The sequence below is a fragment of the Athene noctua genome, chromosome 20 (assembly GCF_965140245.1).
Source record: "Athene noctua chromosome 20, bAthNoc1.hap1.1, whole genome shotgun sequence".
Taxonomy (NCBI): Eukaryota; Metazoa; Chordata; class Aves; order Strigiformes; family Strigidae; genus Athene; species Athene noctua.
Window position 1 is genome coordinate 1,759,843 of NC_134056.1, and position 24,434 is coordinate 1,784,276.

At 38.2% G+C, this 24,434-nt stretch overlaps 1 protein-coding gene across 8 annotated transcripts in view; it reads left to right on the plus strand.

Moving 5' to 3' along the window:
• The window catches only part of DENND1A (DENN domain containing 1A), a 214,570-nt gene that overhangs the window by 126,357 nt on the left and 63,779 nt on the right, over positions 1 to 24,434 (plus strand). For all 8 annotated transcript variants that reach the window (XM_074923588.1, XM_074923590.1, XM_074923593.1 and 5 more), the window contains 2 exons: positions 420 to 521; positions 7,717 to 7,842. In XM_074923588.1, coding sequence (XP_074779689.1) covers positions 420 to 521; positions 7,717 to 7,842 — 228 coding nt within the window. The remainder of the gene's footprint in view (positions 1 to 419; positions 522 to 7,716; positions 7,843 to 24,434) is intronic.

Consider the following 24,434-nt stretch of genomic DNA (forward strand, 5'->3'; position numbering starts at 1 on the left):
ATTTATTGTTATTTCAATTAATTTTTAAATATAAAAAGATATACTTGGAAGTCTTGACTTAGCTAGAAACTGCTAAATGTGCAAACAGGAGACCAGAGTTAAGACAAACATTAGTAGAGGTGCTTGAAATAAACCTTTGCTTGAATAATCACAAACGGTATTTAACTGGTTTCAAAAATTTCAGTATGCACAATGTTAAGAACTTCCCTCTGTAAACTGAAGGTTAATTTTTCAGCATTGTAAAACGTGAATAAATAAACCAAATGATGACAGAAACCTGGGAATGTTGGTTGGTTTTAAAATGCTTGAAGCTTTGTAATGCCGTAATGTTATGCCATCGGTTGTGTCCTTGACGCATAAAATTTAACTCTTCATGTTCATATTTTCCTTTCCCTTTTCTTGACTTTGCTCGTACTTAGAAAGTAAGAAACATGGCCCTGGAAGATGTAGTGATTCTCAATGTAGACACCAACACACTGGAAACCCCTTTTGACGACCTTCAGAGCCTTCCTAATGATGTGGTACGTATGAAATGATTTATCCAGCTATTCCATTACTTAAAGAGTGTAAATCCTTTGGGCCTGTTTGGTTTGTAACTGAGGTGTCTCACTGTGTTACTCTCATTATTGTAAGTAAACTGCTTTGCCTCAATTCTTTCCTGGTTTTATGTGTTAAGGAATGTTTGTTTGAACATTTGCAGACATATTTTTAACCCTGCAAATGAAAATTAGCTAAAGCTCCCATAAGCTAGAAATGCTGCAGCAACCCAGTTTCAGTTTTGGAACGGTGTGATCAAGTTTCAGGTCATCTAAAAAGTCTTTTATGGGTAAAACAGACAAATGAAAAATGCGTTGGTTATGGTACATCTGAACAGGAAACAAAAATTCAAACTTCTTCATGGTGTGAAAAAGTACTACTATTTTAAAACATCTTTACCCATTCCATTAGGAAGAAAAATCCTGTCATTTTTAGATAACATTCGTTTCCAAATGAAATTATGTAGGTGTTTTTCTGTGACTTCTTCCAGGTGAGCTTTAATGAACTTTGTGCGTTTTATATCCTGAGTTATGATATCAAATGGACTACTTCATGTTCACTTCTAGCACTGCTCAGTGTATGTCATTTGGAAGTTAAATTTTCTTTCTCATTTAAACTTTTTACTGGTAATTTATTTATTTTTTAATAACTTGATAGAAATGTTGTGTAAGTACTTGATCTTTCCCTTCAATGGGACAAAAATACACCCAGCTTGCTACTTGCTGCTGTAATCATCTTCACTAAAGAAGCTGAGAGGGAAGAGCAGTAAAGTGAGTGAGAGTGTAAAAAGCTATTTTTAAGTCAGAGGGTGACTGTTTAGGAGAAAACGGCAGGGGAAAATCTGGATTTCTTTTACTAGTTCAAAATATTGTGCTGACAGTTAGATCTATACCTTTTTATGTGTAGTTGAGAAATAAAATTGATATGCAGGGAGCTCAATATGAGCTGGTCTGTTTGAGGAAAAACTCAAGTAATGGTGAATACCCAGTGCCTCCTACTGTGACATCCCGTCATTCCTCTATGATCTGCAGTGTGATCCATTCTTCGAAAACAGTGAGCTCTGGATGAAAGGTCCATCTTGATTGTGAACATTTTGGCTTTAGTCAGGCATTTAGTCTATAAAAGTTACTTCCATGAATTTTCTGGCTTTATATAGTTTTTCATTTTGATTTCGCTCCCAGCATCCAAATGTGCCAGCTGGTCATCGCTCCTGCCATTATCCACAACCCGGGAAATGACAGACTTGTAAATGTCATGGAATTATGTAAGAAATGTCTGGATACAGCCAGTGCGGGGCCTCAAACATGTATATGATTTGTCAACAATCAAGTATTATATTAGATTTTATGAGACTTCATTAAAGGAGCTGTTGTAGGCGCACTGTAGAACATCAGAAGAGACTTCACCAATAAACACAGAACTTCAAGCTTTGGAATGTAATAAATTTTAAGAGACTTCCTTCCTTTCATTATTTACTTTTAGTTCACTTTTATAACAGTAGAGAGTTGTGTTTTATTAGTTGAAATTTCTTGATTCAGTTTTCCACAGGTCTATTTAAAAGCTACATTTTATCTTGGAGGATGTTTGGAGCATAGCAGAGGAAGTGCTGCCAGCAAATTCAATTAACTGGCATGGCTCACAAATAGTGTACATGGTGTATTTTTTTTCACAACTGCTATATAAATACAGCTGGGATTAATATTTGTTGCAACAAAGCCTTAGCTTGAATCGTGTTGCGTTGTGTAATTAACGTTTGGGATCAGTGTTTATGTCTTATTTAGCTTTGTTTCATTATTTTAGTTACCTAGATAATGAAGTATTTTCCTCTAGGTCTTTTCCTTTCCTTCAGACTGCTTAATATTTGGCTTTGACCACTAGAGAGCAGCTGCTCTTCTTTGCAAGAATTGAATTTCTGTCAGTTCTTTCATGCATCATGTGTTTGGAACTGTAAGTGGATCAAGTTGTTCATCTCAGCAGGGAGACTCTAAAGCCAATCCATTATACTTTTTTTTCCCTTTTCTTTTTTTTTTTTTTTTTTTTGTGTTTTGTTTTGTTTGTTTTGTTTTATTTTGTTCCTTTTGCTTCCCTGGGAGCATGGGGAGATTCTGGGAGTGTGTCTCCCCACTGGTCTCAGTCTAAATAGGTGCATTTATGATCTGAGAACCTAAAAATGTCTTCAACAGTTTCATGATCACAAATGGCTCTTGTGTCAAACTCTTCTGCCAGTTTTGCTGCTTAATGTGAACAGTGAGCAATTCATACACTGCTCAATAGACACAAAATTTACTTTGCTAAATTAAATCTATCTATGCTCAACAGTGAGAAAAAGCATCTTCTGTGTTGCAGTTGCCATCAGGTAATTAATCTGGTGGAAAAGTTTTAAAGCTGTTTCCCTTTCTCCTTGAACAGCTTTTTTAATCAAGTAAATGAGGTCCTATGATTATTTGAGGGCTTTGGGTAGTGAGTTGTGCTTGAGTTTCATGGTAGTGATGTTGCTACACCTAAACTCTTGATTCTTGAGAATCTAGAATGAACTATTCTTCAGTCTTTTATTCCTAGGATCCAAACAAGCATAGGCTACAGTGAAATGTTTTTCCAGTTAACATTTGTGTCAGAGGAGCTGGATAGCATTGAGACAGTCCCAGCAGAATCAGATTAAGTAATTTCTTTGCCCGGGTTTGCCTCAGCAGTACCTGAAACTCAAGGTGTGTACTACTGCGTTACTGATTAACTATTTGAAATGTGAAAAATTGTCCCTCCTTCACCTTCTGCTTCTGATATGTTGCTGAAAATCTGGCAGCATGAGAACGCCCTGGGAAGTAACTTTCCTTTTAAAATAGTCAATATTAAAAAAAAAAAAAAAAAAGAGATTTATTAAGGACTGTGATTACAATAAGTGCATCTGCTGCTGACAAGTCTCCTACACCACCGTCTGTGTTGCAAGGAATAGCAAAGAGGGGGTAGTAATTTTTTTTTATGCAACCCTTATGGATTTTTCATGTATTTCCAAATAAGTGTCATCTTCTAGTCTTAGTTGTAGTCAGAGCTTCATATTACAAGGAATAAAGCATAAGCTCGCTCTGTCAACTTGTAGTTTTTATTAAATGAAGCCCTGATGCAATGCAATGTACTGCGCCAAGGAGATCTTGCATATCTGATGGCTGTGAGTATTGTAAATATGCACTAGCCTATGAATATCTTCGGCTGTCAGTAATTTAGCTGTGCATGCTACTGTTGTCCATTCATTAACAAGTTACCACAAGTAGGAAGCCTACGTTACTGTTTTTTCACTTAGTGGGAAATTAACTTCTTTCAGGACAGCAAGAAATACTAAACTACAACTCTGTAGCAGAACCATTTTCTTAAAGGTGAATCCATTTTTATTTCTTACACTGTGTTTGCAATAGAATGTTTCTTGCTTTATTCATGTTGACAACTGAAAAGCCTTGGACCTAATTAAAAGAATTTCCACTAGCACCTTTACTGAACCATTTCATTATGCTGCATTGCACAGATTGCATTTTGAAACATGGTGATAGTTTAAATCTGACCTTTAAACCTGAACTGCCAGAAGTATAAAAATCTTCTCTAAAAACACTCTCAGGGTAGACTGCATGTATATGTGTCTGTTTGGCTAGCAATAATCTTCATATCGAGTGGTCACAGTCTTTTTTTCTTTTTTTTTTTTTTAATATTACTGCCTCTTTAGGCAGGAAACAATCATAATTCTGCTTGTATAATCTACTTTGTTTTATTTATTCCAGAGTAAACATGGATAATTTTTTCTTACTTGTTAGTTGCTTTAAATACGTTATTGTTAACATTTTCTTTTTTCAAAACTATGACATGCCTATTGCAGCAGTCTTGATTGAAAGGAGTAAAAGTGGACATACATAAAATAGATATCCAACAATGTTTGATTTAGTCTTAGAAGAGAGCAGAAGATCTGAAAGCTTAAAGAATTAGCAAAATACCTGCCAATATTCTGCTTCTATACCAAATCGGGAAGCTGAAACACAGAAGGGCTGTGACTTGCAACTGAACTTTTGTAAATTGTACAAACAATTTGTTGTAAACCAAAACGTTGAGCCTTTTTCTTCAGTATAGGTGGCAAGTTCTTTATCTTCACATAAATGTTTAAAGAAAACCACTTATAAAAATATTCGAGATGGATTTGGAAGTTACTGAGAGCGATGGACATTTTATTGTACTCTTAAGAACTACCTTTATATGATTTACGTAAGTTAATATAGGAAATAAATGCATATTTCATCCTGACAACATCAGACCCCTTCAGACATGGCAAAGTGTGCTGTTTGGGTTTGAAAATGTGATGAAGCTTTTACATTTTGAGGATAACAGAGCTCCTTGAGAGACATTATCTTGAGCGACCAGGAGTGAGCTTTTTATATGGGCAGGATGGACCAAATCTGTTATCATGTATTATGTGATATTATAGCATATATATGTGCTTTTGGGCTCATTGATGCATGGACTGTTGGCATAAGGCATAGCATTCAGATTTATAAACAGTGCTGGACACGCTCTTGATTAGTTCTGTTCGATTAAATAACTAATGAAATTCCTTCTATAACAGAATCTGCAGAAAATTTAAAAGGAAATGTCTTTGCAACTGTTTCGGTAAACACAAGTGCAAATACGACATCTGGTTTTAAAAGATGAAAAAGTAGTGCAGAGTATGGATTATGTATTTAACACCTATAGAGCAAGATGAGGACACATCACTTTCCTGCCCTCCCCAAATCTAAGACTGCTGAAGGAAGACGTGATGGATGTGCTTACAGGGAGGATAAAACTGAAGCATTCGAGAGCAGTTGTGCAGTAGAATCAGCCTGCCATTTGCTACTAAGGCAGGCTGGTAGCAAAACCCTGAGGCAGAAAAAAAATCAACTCATCTGGGTAGGATTTTGGAGATATGGATGAGGCCAGAATAAGCTTTTGTTAGGAGCTGGAGGATGGGGGGAAGGTCTTGAAAGTTAATTTGACCAATTGAACCATCAGCTTATATTTTATAAGGTATTATTCATACTCTCAGAAAACGGTTATGTTCACTGCAACAGAATCTGCTTACTCTGTAAATACTATTCGTACAACGTTTTTTGCATGGTGTGTAGTATACAGAGCTACCCCAATGAAGTTTTTCAGAATAGAGTTTGAAAAAGGAAGATTTGCTCTTTATTCATAGAACTGTTTCTGTTTAATAATATGAATATTTATCTGAAATTGTGGCTCCTTCCTGTCTTCTGCATAAGGTATCTCCTCAAACTTGGAGTTTGCCCGTGACGTGACCGCATCCTCTAAAACCGCGGGTTGAATTTCTTTCAAGAATCAGTGCCCAGACTGTTGGTTTTGTATTGCTATGTGTTGTGTGAGATCTGTCTCAAAAACTTAGCCTGTCCTGGTTCTGTCTGCAGCACCAAAAAATTGCTACTGACATAACTATTTGTTAATGATTTAACATAACCTATAACTTGCAGCACAGGCACAACAAAGCTTGATGTTAATCTCTGAAAGGTTTTTTCATCTCCTTTCCCAGCTCGTGTTTGGGAAAGCAAAACGCTGTCACTAACAATAATGTATAGACACACAACCTGACTTCAGTAGTTACTGGGCTCTAAGCGCTAGAAAAGAGACATCAAACTAAGTCACAACCTTCTTGTATGTATGAGAAATTCTGAAGCACGGAGAACAGTGTTGGGTAATTCTCTCAAACTTTACCCCTCAACGTACACAGAAAAGAAAGAATATTCAGGTAACCTGGATCACGGTAGTTTTAACTCAGCACAGAAATGTGTTTAGTGGATATTTGCTAAGTTGTGATCTGTAAGTGTCCCTGTGTAAATGGTAATGAGACCATTAGGGCCTCACCCGCCTAAAGTGCAGCTCTGTGAGTCCTGAGGTAATTAAACACCTCCGCGGTGGAAGGGAAAGGGCAATGAGGGTTAAGGGAAGAGCCATCCTGCGCACAGGTGGTTTAGATCTCTTGAGAAACAGGAAGGAAAAAAACTTAAGTAGACAGAATGTTGTCGTTAATTTGAGACTTTTTTTAAAAAAAAAAAAAAAAAAAGAAAAAAACCCACCCTGCCGGTTTTGTTTTCTGGATTGCAGTGGTGCCCAGGCGAGGCTGCAGGGCCTCGGGGAGGGGAGGCCGGGGCAGGCCCGACCGCGGCCCTGGGCACAGCTGAGCCCATCGGCAGGGCCGGCCCGGCCGCCCAGAGGGTGTGTGAGGGGGCGAAACGCCCCACGGCCGAGCGAGCAGGGGGCGAAAACGCGAGGAGGAAGGAGCGGCCATGGGGAACCCGCCGGGCTGGCTGCACCCCCGCCGCCATCGCCTCGCGCCGCCCGGGAGGCGGGAAAAAGGCCGGGAGGTGGTGGGGGTTTAGTTTCTTCCTTTCTCACCATCCAGCTCTGTTTTAGTTGGCAATAAATTAAATTAATTTTCCTAAGTTGAGTGTGTTTTGCCCGGGATGCTAATTGGTAAGTGATCTCCCTGTCTTTATCTCGGCCCACGAGCATTTTTGTCGTGTTTTCTCCCCGAGTCCTGCTGAGGAGGGGGAGTGAGAGAGCGGCTGGGTGGGTGGCTGGGAGCCCGCCAAGGGAACCCACCATATGCATAAATAAAACTCTCATTTTTGTTATTTTCCATTAAGCCTCTGAAATACACGGGAATATAACCTTAAAAGAAAAAGAAAACAACTTGTGGCAAACAAATTTTTCAGACCTACAGAATTTGTTCTTAGCCTTGGTGGTGATGGATGGCCTGATTATGCAGAACAGTTTCTCTGTTAGTCTGATGTTTGAATTAATTTAGCTGAAATTCTTTCATGGATTCTAATCAAGAATGACACAGAACTTCATGGACTACCTTTAAAAGAGGACTCAACAGCATGTAAAAGGCGGATTTGAAGTAGGAGGGAAGGTTGAAATGAAGCTTTTATTTTCCTATTGGTTTCTGAATAGAATCCAATCATATCTTGGAGAAGCAAAACAGCTTGAAAAGTAATGCTTTTAGAACTGAAGACTTCAACTCTGAATTCACAGTGTCACTTTTTGTCAAAACTGCTGCTGTGGTTAGCACATTTTTCATTTAGCTGTGCCCCAATGTGTTAAGCTTCGTTTGTGATATGAGAGTGATCTAGACCTGTTGTGTGATTTCAGGTTTCTGCACTGAAGAGCAGGTTGAAGAAAGTTTCTACCACCACTGGAGATGGTGTTGCAAGAGCGTTTCTAAAAGCACAAGCATCTTTCTTTGGGAGCTACAGAAATGCCCTGAAAATTGAACCTGTAAGTAGGAAATTAGTAGGCATAAGATGTAAATCTGCAGCTGTAGCAGAGAGGAAAGCTAACAGGAATTCAAAGTGTGGTATAATGTACTTCTGTGAAGGTCAGCATTGTGGCTCTTTGGCTGACTAGTACTGAAAATAGTGTTCCAGTCTCCAAAAAAGAAAAAAGTGCAACAAGCATGATCAGTATCAGTCACACAGGGAGAAAACTTCTTGTGGAAAGGTATGGGTGTTGCTTGTTTTTGAAGATAGTTAAGTTAGAAGAAAGATGAGTTAGAAAGTGTGAACTAATGATTGTAGCTAGTGCTGAGTTGACCATTTTCTCTCACTACAAAACCTGGGTATTCATTGTGTTGTTTTTAAAGATAGTAGATGATACACTTTTTACACAGTATATGCTTAACTGTGAAACATGCAAATTTATGGAATCATGGAGTTTAAGATCATAATTCATTGAAGAAATTGTGCTTTTGCAGAAATGTGAAGATTGTCTGGAGTTGTAACTATTGACGATAAATATTCTCTTAGGGAAATTCAGTCTCTTGCTTCTGGTTCAGAGCTAATCTCTATTTAGCCATGATTAATTGCCATCTGAGTGGGGGAAGGATTCTTCTGTACTTGATCTTGGGGTTTACTGCTTCTAGTGAGGCATGTTTCCAGCTTACTGCAGGTAGCTTCATGGACTTCAGCACAAATCAGTTCAGCCAAATGAATGTATTTCCACATGGTTTGTGACACTCTGGTTTTGCTACTGTGTACTTGGGGGTTCCTTTTAAAGTGTGTACATTTTGCTGACAGTTGGAGACAGGGTAAATAGTATGAGGAACATTCATCATTCGTGAGATATGTCCCTGAAATATGGGAGGTGAAAAGTACTGACTGCAGAGCGATCCATAGAATATTTCCAAAGTATTCTTTGTTCCCTGTTTCTGAAGCAGGGGAAACTAAGACATGGGCAAGTCAAATGCAGTGATAAATCTGAATGTATGTTCATGGGCTCGTTGGAACTACTGTTGTTTAGATCTGTGGCTGCTTAACAAGATGATCTCTGTGGAGGACAAAACATTCTTTTCTCTTAATACCCTCTTCTCTCATCTGCAAGCATTTGGAGGCAGAAGGGAAAATTGGTGGTAGCAACGGAGAGCTTGAATACCACTGGGAGACACTAAGATGAGTTCTGAATGTAAGTAGGGAGGCTAAATAAGTGGAGTGAGAATGAAGGCTTTACTAGTTGAGAAAGGGTGTTGTATTTTGCATTCTCCTGCTCTGTGAAGATTAATAAAGAATTCTAATGTGCAGAAAGTAATAACTCTTAATTTTAATCATGATGTTAAAGACCAGAAGTTAGACTACAGACACAGTGTTTCTTGAGGATGTTTCAGTAACTAAAGTCTCTTCAGTCTTATAATTTGTCTTGTTAATTTTAAAGACAGAGGGAAAAAATAGCTCAGTCTGAATTTTAAATAGTCCAGTTATCACCATCAGATAAGCATCATTCCAACAATTCGTATTCAGGTTTCAGAAATGACTTTTGAAGTCAGCATGAGTCCTTCCACATTTTACTGGAGGAATCCACGTGTCGTGTGTGTGGAAAAAGTAAATTGCACTGACTTGTGTGTGTATGTGTGGGTGTAAGTAGTGGGCTTCTAAATCATCCAAGGTGAAATAATGGGAGGTATTTAAAATGTTGTCCATATAAATTACAAAAATTAAAGCAGCAAGGCACTGTGGCTGTGAGCCTCCTTTATCCATGTCGGGGAGACACTGACTTCCCTTCATCCATGCAGGCTTCCTTGTTCTCCAGTGCTCCTCCCAGTAGTTGCCAGGCAACTCTGGGAATATTGGTGTATGCTCGGCCTGGACGTGTGTGTGAGATTAACTAGTTAAGGGATTTGTGAAGAAAAATAAAAATTTAAATTGCTTTTCTGGAAATACCATCTGGTATTTTGAAGGCTGAAAGTTGAAGATGAACATTCCAAATCAGTTGACAATGGCACACCCCTAGAAAGTGCAACTTTGAGGGACAGCTAACCTGAGGAAGTAGAAGAAAGTGTTTGGTTTGCTTATTATTTCATCAAAGAAAACCTGTAAATGTAATTACACAAAAATGCCATAAAATCCAATTTTAATAATCATAAAATTTTCAGGGCTTTCCTTCCCAAGTCCTTTTATAAATTGAAAATTGAATTTCTGATTATACACTTCAGTAATAAGATTTAGATAAAGAAAATTTGCAAGTGTTTCATGTGTTAAACATGTCAGAGTCAAATGACCTGCACTGTGTTCCCAGTTTTGCCACAGACATCCTGTGAGGTATTGGACAGGTCGTACAACCACTCTGTACTTCACTTCCATTTTAGAATATGCCAACAGTAAATGCAATTACTGAGAGACTCATGTTACGAGCACTGCACTTAAAAATTAGTTCAAAACCCTTGGAAAACCTGATCTTAGGAAGATGCAACAAAACTCCAAACAATAGAGTGTGAAGAGTAAAGTAATTAGGAAATGTACTTGCTAAATTCACAAAAGAAGATGGGATGTAATGTAATAAAGCATTGTAACTAGCAATTAGTAATGCATTTTGCAATTTAAAGCCCTGTGTTTCTCTGTTGTGCTGCACTTCAAATGCTGCACTTGAAATAGTCTTCTGTACTCTCACATAATTCCATCTTCTGCACAGCAGTTGTGTTCTTTGTTATTTCCTGTCGGCTGATTAGCTCAGTTTGCTGAGTTTGTGGATTATATAGTAACAGGGGTTCAAGTTCAAAGTGGTCATGATGCACATCTTGTTGTGTAAATACAGAATGATGGGAGTTTGTTGAATAGTGGAAGAATCTTAAAGTATGTGCAGCAACTCTTGGATTGCTCTCCGTTGATGTATCAGAATCCACAAAGAAAGACCACAGAGATTGTCATAATTTGCTTTAAAATTTTAATGTCTGTTTGGAAAAAAAAATATTTTGAAGCTGTTGCTGGTGTCGCAGTTGGAAATAAAATAATTTTGATGTATCTGAGACAAATAGAAAAGCAAATAGAAGAAATAGCTTCTAGGAAAATAATATCTTTTCTAATACCTCCATTGTGGGTTTTTTCTCACCTTCGCACGTCATAAATATGGGACATAAGAAATACCAAATGTGATGTGGTTCTTTGCATTTGCTGTCCCATAACTCAAGAACTCTGTTCATTTAAAGTCATTGATAGTTAGGATGTAAATTCAGAGAAGCAGCAGCTTTTCCTCCTCTCATAGTTTTTGTCTCACAAGACAAATTGATTTCATAGACCATCTCATCTGCTGTGAGGGGTTTTTTTGGAATAAGCGGGGTGAAGCTGTTTTTCAGTACTCTGTGTAGGCCCAGAGTGTGTCATAGGGCAGAATTTAAATTCACGTTACACTTAAGCATAGTAAGAGCTCTTACTCTGTTCCAAAGCTTTTACTCCAAGGACACAAGGTTGTGTAACGTGCACACGGAGCCGTGCACTGACCATCCATGAGTTGCTGTTGCTGTGAACTTTGAGGCCTTCAGTGAGTAGAACTTTTACATGAAAAAACAGGTAATACAGTCTGCAAGCAGACTATTCTGTATCTATGGCTGTATGTATGCTGGTGTAACAGAACAGCAGACTGAGTTGTGTTTCCTACTGTGTAGCCGTGCAGTTGTGTTAAGGCAGGTGTTAAGTCTGGAGGAGTACCTGTTACACGTGAGGTACTTCCAGTCTCCACAAACCCCTGTTTGTGCCCTGTACAGTAAATGACATTAGAAGCAGTGGGTTTACTTGGCTGTTTTGAGGCAGATTGTTGGCTTTATGAGTATTAAGTTTCTAACAGTGACACCAATGTGAGCGTTTTGTTCACTTGAATGACTTCTTTTTTTTTTTTAATTCCTTTTTTTTTTTTTTTTTTTCTGCGTGCGAAGGGAATGTTTTTGTCTTCTAAACATTTAATTCGCCGAAGTAGGTCATCTTCCAGAGAACTAGCCGTGTGATTCCTAGCTGTGCGAGGGCGGTTTGTAGTACTTGCTGGCGGCGGGTCGGTAACCGGGGGAAGGCGGCTGCGGCGGCCGTGCCCTTTCTTCGCCTGACACCTAGTGGCGCCAGGCCCGGGCGGTGGTCGGGCCCGACAGACAGACACCCCCCCGCGACAGACAGACACCCACACACACACACACAGACCCCCCTCCCCTGTGGCAACAGGCCCCCGCGGCAGGCTGGCCCCGAGCAGCGCAGGTGGGCCGGGGGGCCGTGGGGAGGCTGTGGCTAGCCGTGGTGGGGCCGTGGTGAGGCTGTGGCTAGCGGTGGGGAGGCTGTGGGGAGGCTGTGGCTAGCGGTGGGGAGGCTGTGGGGAGGCTGTGGCTAGCCGTGGTGAGGCTGTGGCTAGCCGTGGGGAGGCTGTGGCTAGCGGTGGGGAGGCCGTGGGGAGGCTGTGGCTAGCCGTGGGGAGGCTGTGGCTAGCCGTGGGGAGGCTGTGGCTAGCCGTGGTGGGGCTGTGGCTAGCCGTGGGGGGGCTGCAGCTACCCACAGCCCTCGGGGGTTGCAGGAGTTGAGGTGCAGGCCCCGAGTCCGAGGCTCAGCCTTCTCGACTGACCAGCTTTCTGTCGGCCCTCTGGGCACGGGGTCACTCCGCTGAGCTTTGCAAAGGGAACCGCGTAGTTTAGTGCAACATTTGCTGCTGTGACAGATTTGAAAAGCTTGTTGCACTTTGCAATAAAATCTTTATTTTCTGAACAGGTATTTCCATTTCCACATCTTGGTTCCTTTTGTCTGTATTTCATTGCTGTAAATACACTGTAAAGTGAAAAATTCTGTGCTTATTTTTCTTTTGCAGTGCTGCTGCTTTTCGTGTGGATAATTAAGGGGCGGTAATTTTAACATTCATAACCCAAATAGATACCAGTATCTCAGTCCTCCCGCAGGTAGTTTTTCTCTTTCTGCTGCTTTGCATTGATAACTCCCTATATGCAGGTGTTGTAAAATCTGGTGCCTCTTTCACGACAGAACGTACATGTTACGCTGAGGGGAGAGGTGCATGCAGTGCAACGTGAGCTGAGGTAGCCTGTCTTATTTCTGATACACCGCTGAAGAGACACAGAATTCTGGTGTTTGTTTGGCTTCAAATCAAAATGTCTCCATTTGTTTTTAAAAGGCTGATTTAGTTTTACGAATTTATTAATCTAGTTATTAGGGTGATGAACTCTGCCTTCTATGTAAAATTGTTTGTGTGTTGTCATATTACCCAAATCCAGACCTTTCTGTCATATATAAAATCCACGTAAGCCTGATTTTGATGTATTGTGAATATGTTAGATAGTCATAATTTCTGGATTTGTACTGGATTTATAGAGTTGCAACACTTGTATTTCCAGTATGTGCCAGTCTGTGGCAACAACGTCTGATTTGTGGAAATGTCTCTGAGCAGGTGAAGCAATTAATATAGTTGCATTACTTGTATCAAGAAATATATTTCTTTTTATTCAGCTCATACTACCTTCTTTGAGGTCTGCCCAGCAAAATCTTTCATTGCTTTGCTCTCCTTGAGGCCCTTCTTTCTGTGAATGAGTTGCAGTGCAGTAGTAACAGCGCTGTGATCTCTGTCCGGTGCTAAGGGGGCGTTGCTGGGTACTTGTTGAGTATCAGATTTTGCACTGTTTCTAAACAAAGTCTCAAAATAATGAGGGGGGAAGAGGCTGAAGGAAGATGCGATGGTATTAAAAGTTCAGTTAAATTGTTTGCGAGGAAATCAATGTCAAAATGAAAAAAATACAGAAAAATACTCCTTTAGTTTTAGCATCTTATTATTGATTAATACTTTACTGACGGATTTTAATTTTTTTTTTTTTAATTGAAAGTTTGATTTCAGTCCTGGAAAGGCATGGCCAGTAACTTTCACTATTTGCAGATTCCTTGAAAATAGTGTTGTTCTGTTTTGAGATGTTTCCCACAAGAATGAAGCTGTCTACCTCCATCTCAAACTGAGGAAATATGTTGTTGTAGTTTAAAACATCCACAGTTTTTCAATTACATTTAAAACGTATGGAATAGTAGTTGGGAGCTTACTGAAGCTTTAAGATGCTAATAAGGAAACACAACCATTTTAAGTAGCCGCTGGCACTGCACTGATTCTGATAATGGTTGGTACTTCTAGTAAACTGTTGTATTACGTACCATTATCATACTGCAAAAATTTCTACATAACCTCCGTCTTTCAGATTGAAGCAGGATCATAAATAGTTATCAGTACCAGCTTGAATGCGTTGGGAATTACTGATCATAAATGAATCTCTACAATGACGCATCAATTGATTTCTTTTATGTCTTTGTGGTTAGTTATTCAATTTATTCAGGTTTATTAACCTGAGCAACCATTAGTTATATAACTGGATGATTTCTGATTAACTTTATCTGTTCTGAGTTGATTTGGTTTAAATTTAACAAATATTCTTCAGATGCATCCACTTTAGGGTAAACAGAAAATCTCGGAGGCAGAGTGAATATACTTTTCTACTTCCACACTTTTTATGTGCTTTCATTGGTAAAGTTCCTTGATAATTTATGAAGTAGACAACAATGTGTTTAAGGTGTTACAAAATGGTTTCTAATCTTAATATGAAGGTACTTATGGAAACTCATGTGGGTTACATATTCCAGTTTTCAAACTGCTGTAGCTGAATGACACTGGATGCATGTATACATGTTTTTATGTGCACATTGCTGCCTTAGTTCTGTTGTTCTGTCAAAGCCAGATAATTTATATTTGGATTCTAATTAGAGAAGACAACGTACCACCATTTCTTATAATTACAACTTTGATACAAATTTTCTCTTTAACATGGTGCAAGTTGGGCAACAGTGGGGAAATTATGAGTAGGAGGAAATAAAGTTAACTTTTTCAACATAACATTCAATTCAACTTAAGGAAATAATGTAATAAGACTTTTCAGTTTGTGGTTTTGTCATAGCTCTGGAACCATACAGGGACATTGGGGAAAGTGTAGGCCATTATACTTTCATAAGGTATAATTAAGAAATGGTGTCTTTTTTATTGTTTCCAGCTTTTTTTTTCTTGAAAAAAGTAAAAAACTTTTCTGCCTTTGTGCAGGAGTGTAAGGACATTTCTCAAGGACCATTTTGTCCCCTTGTTCGCTACTGACAGTTTCTATTATCCATTCTTCTAAACACAGCACTGGTTTGCTTACCCCTGCTGCAGCCAGGTGTCTGTGCTGCTGTGTGTCCGTCCGTACCTTCCAGAGAGACTCGTGCTGACCTCTGCGCTTGGCTCCGGCTTCGGCAGCGCTGAGGCTTGGACACAGCCCGCCGGATCCCCCGGGGGGAACACCACAGCCCGCCGGATCCCCCACAGCCCGCCGGATCCCCCCGGGGGGGACACCACAGCCCGCCGGATCCCCTGCAGCCCTCGCTCAGGGAGGAGGGTGCACGGGGCTGCTCTCCAGGGCTTGCTGTCCACATTGTACTGATGCAAAGGTCTTGCAATACAGTAGGCTTAAGATGTGTTGCTGCCATATATGCTGTTAGTAGGTATTAGTTCTGATTCCATCCCTGGTGTGAATTCCTTCCTCAGATTCTGGGCCGCTGTGTTATCAATATCGTGATACGGATCTTCCCATGGTCATGCTGTGCTGCTGAGGTACTGCACAACTGAACTCTAGAAACTTTAATGTTTCTAGGTAAATTTATTCTGAATTTTAACCTTGGGACATGGGATCGCTTTCAACTGGGGGACAGAAGTTCCTAACAATTTTTTAGGAAATGAGCAAATTAGCAGTTAAAAGGCATTTTTAAAAGGTTTAAAAACCTCACCTGCATTCTGGACAGGACACATCTTGACAAGCATCCATTAAAAATTAATGTTCTAATTTCCTGCATTTGTTGTAACCTCTTACTAGAGAATGTGCCTTAACAGCAGTTACTATTCTTGGTAGCAATACTGGTGCAGCCACTGAATTGCTATGTTACTTCTACAAAAGCAAATATTTTTCACAAATCCACTTGCACAGTTACAATCGCTACTACCCCAGGATATCATGTTTAACATCTCCTCGGTATTGGTAGAGTTGTTCCTCAGGTGAGCTGTGAATGGCTTCTCACCATCCAGGGTATGGGAGCTAACTGTAATGAGCTGACGTATGGATGTTGCTCTGGCATCATGTATTTGCTGACCAAGAACTGTGTGCACTTTGAGAAAGCTTTTGTTTTTTACCTCTGTTCAAATTCATGACCAAGGAAGGTAAAGTTTAGTCCCATAGATATTTAGGTCTCCTACAACACTGGAAGTTTCAGAGTGTTTTAAGAGGACAGTTTACATATCCATTTTAGGTTTTTACAGCACTAAGGATTTCTGCTTTATGTATTCATAAGTAATACCATGATACCAGTGACACAAATGGGTACACTTCCCAGGAAGATATTAAAGCAGTAGTGTGATGGCATGACATAAGGCCACTGCATTGATTATTATCTCTTGACCAGACTAACACTATAAATTCCTTCAGCAATTCCAGATCCACAAGAACTGAGTGGGACAGAAAACGGAAAAGAAAAGTAGATGATGTGTGGTGCAGAGTAGAAAAAAGCAAATGCCAGATGAGTCCAAAAGGAAATTTTGCTGGGGTATGTGTGCACTAACATAAAAAAGTGCATGTTACATACTGGTGCATAATTCATTTTGGAAAGGCTTTCTAGTATTTGGTCCTTTATCTACTATGAAGTATGATTGTTGCCATGGTGAATTATTTTTTTTAAGTTACTCAGTGGAAGAGTAAATAGTTGTTTCCAACTCCCAGTAATTGCCACATCCCAATTACTTCCTCTTCTCCTATTCGTAGCCATCTTTTGCACAGCTTTTTTTTCTGCATGTATATTGTATAGGTGCACATTGTATACAGAGTAGATCCTTCCCTTTCACCAGAGTTGTTTCAGTAGGTCAGGGCTTTAGGAGTGTTTGTCCATATGTAGAAAAAAAATGAAGAAGGAAGATCACTAATACTTCTATTACATGTGTACAAATTTCTTTAAAAAAAACCAAAACAAAACAGAAAAACAAGCCAAACTGTAGGGGAAACAGTGAGCAGAAGCATTTAAAATAAAGCTTTTTGGTTTGCCTGCAGTTTTTTTGTGCTCTGTTTTGAAGTTAGTGGTGATGTATGTTTAATAGGAATTTTCTCTCACCCATCTTTTTTCCTGTTTAAGTGATGTTAACTCAGATATCTGCTTGTGTAGGCAGTCTAGTGGTGCTTAAAAGATGGTGATTTCTGAATCTCATCCTGATGACTTTACTGACAGGAGTAGACAATGGCTGTGGCATTGACAGTGTGTAAAACCTGATAGTTGTGTGATAAAAATGCAGATAAATTGAATTTCTGTATATTCTAGAACTGACTCTTAAGACTTTTTTTTTTTTTCTGAGTATGAAGATTCTGTGTTTTGTGGCATTTTGAAGACCCTAGTTTTTGACAGTCTCGCTTAGAAGCTACCTGTAACTATTGTTATGTTTTACCGTTTCTGGAAAGCGTTCTAGAAGACCATGCTACTTGGAACTCTGACCGACTGAAAAAGATTTATTGAGGAAAGACTGTTTTGTTTGTTTTTCTGTGTGGTTTTTGTTTTCAGTTCGATCCTGTTGCTGTGTTTTGTCTCTGAACATGACTTGCTATAGACAAGTTTCAGCTTTTGTTGTTTTAAACCTAAAAATGGCTCTTATTCTAAAAAGCATTTACTGTTCTTCAAAATACATTTAATATTCTACATCTGAGTCTGTTGAGATGTACGTTAATGAAACTGAAAAGACATTCTCTTTAATCTTTTACAGCAGTCTGTTATGTAGTAAATAGAATTGGTTTGTAATTTCCAAACTGTTACAAGAAACTGTGTTGTATAATTCTGTATGCTATGCTAGTGGGGAAGAAGCTAAGATTCTGAAGGAAAGGTAATAAAAAATAATACTTGAGAAAGTTAGTGTGACCATCTGCTGAATGTGGCTTTTCTGCCATAAAAGCTGCAGTCAAACTTTCCTGTCCGTTATATGTGTTAAAGTAAAAAATCCAACAACAAAACCGAAAACCAAGGAAACACCGCCCCCTAAAAAAAAAAAAGCACCGAAACAAATCCAAAACCAAAACCAAACCATCATGGGAAAAGTATTGTACTTCAGTCTTGAAACATTGCCCAGAGTAAGGGATCGGGTGCTCTGCATCTTGTGCACTAACGGCAATAACAGGCGAGACGTTAAGTTCCGTGAATGTGGTTTCCAGAATGCTGATGTTCACAGGACTGCTTTTGAGATTATTAATGTTTACCTGTGTCATGCTGACATTTTGAGTTTTTATGGTATCGTAGTTTGCTGGAACCTGTGAGCAAGCTGAAGACAAGTATCTTGTGTTTCACTGTGTAAGTAACTTTGTGGCCCCTGTAGAAATTGTACGTTCAGCCGTCAGACCGGATAGGGTCACTCTGTGTCTTCTGTGTTGGTGCTGCAGAAATAAAAGTAGCTTTGTTCAAAAGCCTCTAAATCTTCCTATTACCAGGGAAGGTTGTACAGTGAGGAGCAGCTCCGTGATACTTCAGCTTTGCTGTGGAAGGATTTGTACATTCAACTGATAAATTATTCGTCTGTGCCTTTCACACCTGATTCTCTGGTTTTTGTGCTGTTTTATACACTTGGTTTTGTTTCTTCTCAATTTGTTTCAAGCCTTTGTTTGTGCTTTAGGCTGACTTTCGCCTGTGTTTTTGTTGCGTTTTCTCCTGATACTTTATTTATAATTGAGAGTGCCCATTCTCAGCAAGCAATGAAGCAGTGTGCAAATGCCACCATGCAGGAAAAGTTGAAGATATTTCCTGAACTAATAAAGCGCAGGGGACTTAGAGTAGAACAATGAAGCAAGTAAACAAACACCAAGTATAAAATAACATGACCATTGAATTCAGCTTCTGTGTAAGGCACTCAGTGACTGTGTGTTTTTTAAATGAGCTGTGAATAAGTCACATTTGGTAAATGTGGGGGGTAAAAAAAACCAAAAAAACCCAACCCCAAAAAGACTGTTCAGGCAGGTAGAGAAAGAGTGAGCTTTACATTCTCACTAGGATGAGCAGCTGTACAGCTGGACAGAAAGTATTACTTCACTTAAAAGTATTTGGTATTTGGAAAGTAGACTTCAGTAGCAGGCAAACTTGATGAAATAATAATAAAAATTGTAATATTTAATTAGGTTAGGGAGAAACTACTAGAGCTTCATAACAGAAGTCATGGCAGTCATGCACATCGGAGTGTATGAATTGGAGCACACAGTTTGTACAAACTTACAGTGCAAAAAGAGTAAAGTGAAAGGCAGTAAATGAAAATTATTTGTAAAGATTTGCATAGATAGGTGATAGAGCTTGTACAGTGAAAGCCTAAAACGCTATAGGGTTAAAGGCAGAACGAGACATTTGTATGCAGGACATAATTGACAGGTCAGTTTGATTGCCTTCCGTGGCAGACAGCATGGGAGACCTGCTATCCTTCAGAGTTGCACTTTTCTTCAGAATCACGTTGAGATATTCTGATACTGCCCTGGGGCTTAGCAAAATCACGTGTGACTGGAGCTTCAGTGGTGTGCTTGCTGTCATCTTGATTCTTCAGTCCTGGGGAGGGATGCGGGTACTCATCCTGCACTTGTTACTTGCTTAAGGCTCTGGAAAGGGAAGATGTGGAAGGAGACTGAGCCCCTTTTCTGATTTGGCTTCTTGCATATCATCAGAGAACTGGGCAACTCTTTTTCACAAATATGTTGATTTTGGTATGGGTAGAACATTAGTGAAAGATAAATTCTGGCTCGTGACCAAAATGCTATATAAGCAAAATTTAATTTAACATTGAGGACCATCTTTTTCTTTTCTTCTGTTTTGGGGGGCACAAAAAATGTAAACTCTGCATTTTTGGCTCTCATAAAGGGCTGATAAAAGCGTTGTTATTTAAAAGGCACGCTACTTCCATCTAGTTAAACATCAAATGAAAAGATTCTGTCTTTTCTTATCTTTTTCTAATTTAATTCATTGTTTTCTGTTCCTTTCATTCAATGCGTAGCAGCTTTTGGCAATGACAGATATTCTATTGTGACTGAAATATGCATTTTGTAAGTCATAACTTTACTTGGTATTTAAATAAACTGTGTATGTACAGCGTGCAAGATTTATGCAGAACACAGCTGGAGGTATTCTGCTCAGAATTCCTATGGTTTAAAATGTCTCTTTCAAGTTTGAAAATGTGTTGTGAAGTAGATACCATTATGATAATTGGAAGTTCAGCTTCTCTATCTTGCTCTATTATTTTTTTGAATACAATTAACACATCACACACACTTCACCTGGTCTCTCCTCATTTACCTCTGACACTTCCTTGATATTTATTTAGACACATGTGGTGTCTTTGCTTTGAACTCAATAGTTGGTATATTCACTAGATTTATTTTTTTAAGAAACATTTTTCTCGTTTAGAGATATACAGTTAGTTTGCACTGTTAGAGAAGAGTATACATATTGATGTCAATTTAAGTCTTTTACTTATTTGTTAGAAGATCAGGACATAAATTGTATACAGATTGTAGGAAAAACTGTGATTACTCTCAAATTAAAATACCTGCTGAGAAGTTGCAGAAGCAGCTCATTTTATTATAGTTCTCACAAGGGAACAGTACAGAGAAGATATGCAAAAAGCTGTCTAGAGAAAAATTTTTTAAAAATATGAATAATACATTTAATTTTAAATTGTTGTATTTTCTTTAACGTCTCATAAACATGAAGCACAAAATTGGTTTGGTTTGAATTAAGCTTTATTATTTCAGATTCAGCAACAATGCTTTTATTTCTGAAAATGAAAGACAGTAGTAAGTTTATTTTAAAAATAAAACCAATTCTTAAACGGGACTTAATAAAATACTATTGGTATAGTTTTTTATATCTTAAGTAACGTATGTAGTGTGCTGTGTTATGTAACATATGAAAATATTAGGAACAGAATGCCAGTATCCTCCAGAAGACAACTAGAAATTATATGAAATAGTTTTTATAATTTTTGGGAAAAAAAAAAAAAAAAAGTGTCTGAGAAATTTAGTGATGCCACAGGAGAAACGAAAGTGAAAATATCATAATACTGTATTTCATTTGTGGAAATCTGGTTTGAGGTTTTCTTTTTATTTTCCTTTTTTATTTTAGTTTTAGGAACACTCCTAAGGCTTTTGGAGACTTAATAAGAAATAAATCCAAAATCCAGTCTAAGCTTGATCCTCACAATAAAGCAGAAAATTACTTCTGGGTTACTTCATTAATTTTAGCTGCAGTTTGGAATGAACTGGGCTGTGTTTCTATAGAGTTCCTGTTCACTGTCCATTCCTGCGATAGCTGTTTTTTGTAATATTTTTAGTAATTTTATTATTGGTTATGTCTGATATTTGTAAATTAATTCTACTGTAAAGGTGTCATCTACTGAATAAGAATTAATTTTCTGTGTTTTAAAATGGAATTGATCAAGTCCAAGCTTTTCAGGTGCAAGACACCAAGGTTTTCCTATGAAAGTTTGAAGCTGTTTAGAAAAAAATGGAAAGTGAGCTCTGCCCTTGAATGAGTTTTATACAAAGTGTGATTTTTATTCTTACGAAAGGTTTGTCTCCGAGGTTTCGTGCATGGCAGAGATTCTTTCTGGTTTCCTGCAGCACCAGTTAGTTGTGAAATGGAAATCCACACAATGTGAAGGGTTCTGAAACGTCGTCCACAACAAAGGAAGTGTGGTGGTGGCAAAATACAAAAATGAGGTGTGTTTGGTCGCTTCACCGTAGTCATCACCATGGAGAGAGCCATTGTTCTACAGTTGCATCTTTGCTGGGTTGCTTAGGGAAGGGCATGATGCAGAAACCATTAGAACAGGGCATTTATAAAGGAGACCTATGTCGCAATAATGCAAAAGGAAATCAGTGTTTTCTGTTCAAATACCTTTCACTTGGACTTCCAGTTTTCAAAATGCACATTTAAAAAAATAATCTCTATATAAAACTACTTGGAAGAGTGTATGTTGGGGTTTTTTTTGGTTTTTTTTTTTTTTTTTTAAATTAAATCATTCTGTAATAAAATATTTCAAGTACTGGCTAAGCTGTAAAGCTTAGGGCTGATAAACAAAGCATCTGAAGCCAAATGGCCCCTTAGCTAACCCCAATTAAAATAAAGATTTCATTGCGCTCTGTCCTGACAGAGGGGGAACATATTGTTGCCTTTAAGGGAGTTTGGTTTAGTTAATGAAAGAATTTATTTCATTTTTTCAAATACAGAACCTAATTAAATAAGTTTCAACTTGACTTGTAGTTGAGGACATTTTAACTCCTTAAAGGTTACTTTTGTGTCCAAGTGTAGCGCTCTTTTGAATAATTTCTGATGCAGTATTTAGTTTTGTGGTTTATATAATAAGAAATTTTCTATCAGATCTCCTGCGGGTATGTATATGCCTGTTTTATATATACAGGCATATATGTTGTGGATTCTAAAAGTGTAAAACTTGTTATTGATGTTACTCTCTTCAAGCATCCTGTTTGGCATTAAGTATTACTCAGATAGTAACTTATCCGAGAATTTTAAAAGTAACGTGGAAATGCAGGTGGCATGGTTTTGCTCTGAATGCACTTTAAAAGCTGTAAATGATGTATGTACATTGCTTACTCCTGCTGTTTAATGAAGAGAAAGATATATCAAAGAATTATTACTGGTGAAGCTCTCCAGTAGTTAAAATCTGTATCTCTAGAATGTTTTTTCTTAGAGAGGATTAATGGTGAAAATGAAAGTAATTTGTAAGGATTACAAATGTGATTAGTTTGCCTTTCTTCAGGATCCGTCTGTACTTGTATAGGTAAAGCTCATCTCCCATTTGTCAACTGATAACTTATTACATGTTCTCCATTAAGAATACAGGAAAAATAAATAATGCTTTTATCTAAAGATGCTTTCTTCTTACATACAAGAACATTTTATACTCAACACTTGAAGGCAGTCAGAGAACGGGAATGCTGTCGCTTACCTTAATTTCTTGCCTAAAATTTAAAAAATGTTAAATGTCTGCTGTGCCTCTGGTAATAAAATCATGTGAGATGAGTTACAGTCTCCATAGGATGGTAGCAAGTAATGGTGTTGGGCTGTGCTGTTTGTACTTTGTCAATGTAGTAACTGGAGTGAAAAGCAACTAACCAGCATTATTCAGAATGTGGTGGATTCTTTTAAATATTTGTTACAGGAGCTGAATCTAATCAAAGAAGTTCATACTTAAGGTAAATAATTTTTAGTCGTAACAGGTATGTAAATATTTTCCCCCAACATATCTATGAAACTATAAATACATACTGTTTTGGAGCAGTGGCTTTCCAATTAATCAGGAGGACTTCTTGATCAGAATTTTTAAAACATACATATGTTGCGTCCCCTCATTTGGGGATTTTAAGCTAGTGTTTGGAGTATGTGTTCTCTTCCAAATGTCACTTAATCATGTGTTCTTCTTTACGTGTTGAATAAATTGCATTCCAGCTCTCTTAAAATGAGTTTCCAGGGTGAGCAAAGAAGCTGTCTCCGATAAAGGGCTATTGATTTCCCTAAGTCGAAGTCATTCCCAAGGCTTTTGACTACTTTTGCTTCAAGTCTGTGCCGCCGGATTTGATTGTTACCTTCAACTATGGAGGTAAATTATATTCAAAGAATTTCTACTTGTGTGAGGAAATAAATGAATTTTATTTACAGATAATTCACAAAATACTTGGTTTGGGAGGGGCTTGCAGGGGCTTTTTGAGTTGAAAAAGAGTGTTCTTTGATGTGGTGTGAACATGAATGAAATTAAGGACTAGATGGTACTGGAGTCCTAAAAATCTCTTACTTATTTGGCATATGTTACAGATCTTGAGATAACCGAAATGCAGTGCTGTTCTTTTCTGTGAATTTCTGTACATCATTATAATTAAGATGCCTTTCAGAACTCTCAAGAATAGTTGCCAAACATAACCAAAAATAAAGCATCACATCTAGCCAGAGTTCTAGATATCCTCTCTCTGCCCTAAAGCTATGTTTCCCATCCATTATATCTTGTCACAGCTTATTGTGCTCAATTTTAATTAAATTTTAATAGCAATTTTGCAGTCGTAACTGACCTGAAAGTTTTCCGAAGACTATTATACCCCTAGGATACTTCCCTTACGTGCTTTTCTTGCTTTTTATCGTGTCCAAATTCTGTTCTTTGGAAAAATCTTTGGTGATGGAGAGCATGGAACAGAAAATGGAGAAAATTACATAGTGACTTGACATCTATCAGTTTACAACCAGGAGTAATCAATTGCTTTTTGTATTCTTTGGGAGCGTTGATTTGAATAGTCATATAAAAAATCTTAAAAGCTGATATATTTGATAAAGATCTTGAGTTTTATTTCGTTTTACTTATGCTCAGTGTAGTGTATACACTGAGTATTCTACATTTTGGTTTCAACATACAGATGCTGAATCTTTAAATACAAAAACTACTTTTGCAGTGCTGCAACCTGCAGTTCTTGCTTTACTGCCTTCAAGGGTGTTGTATTCACA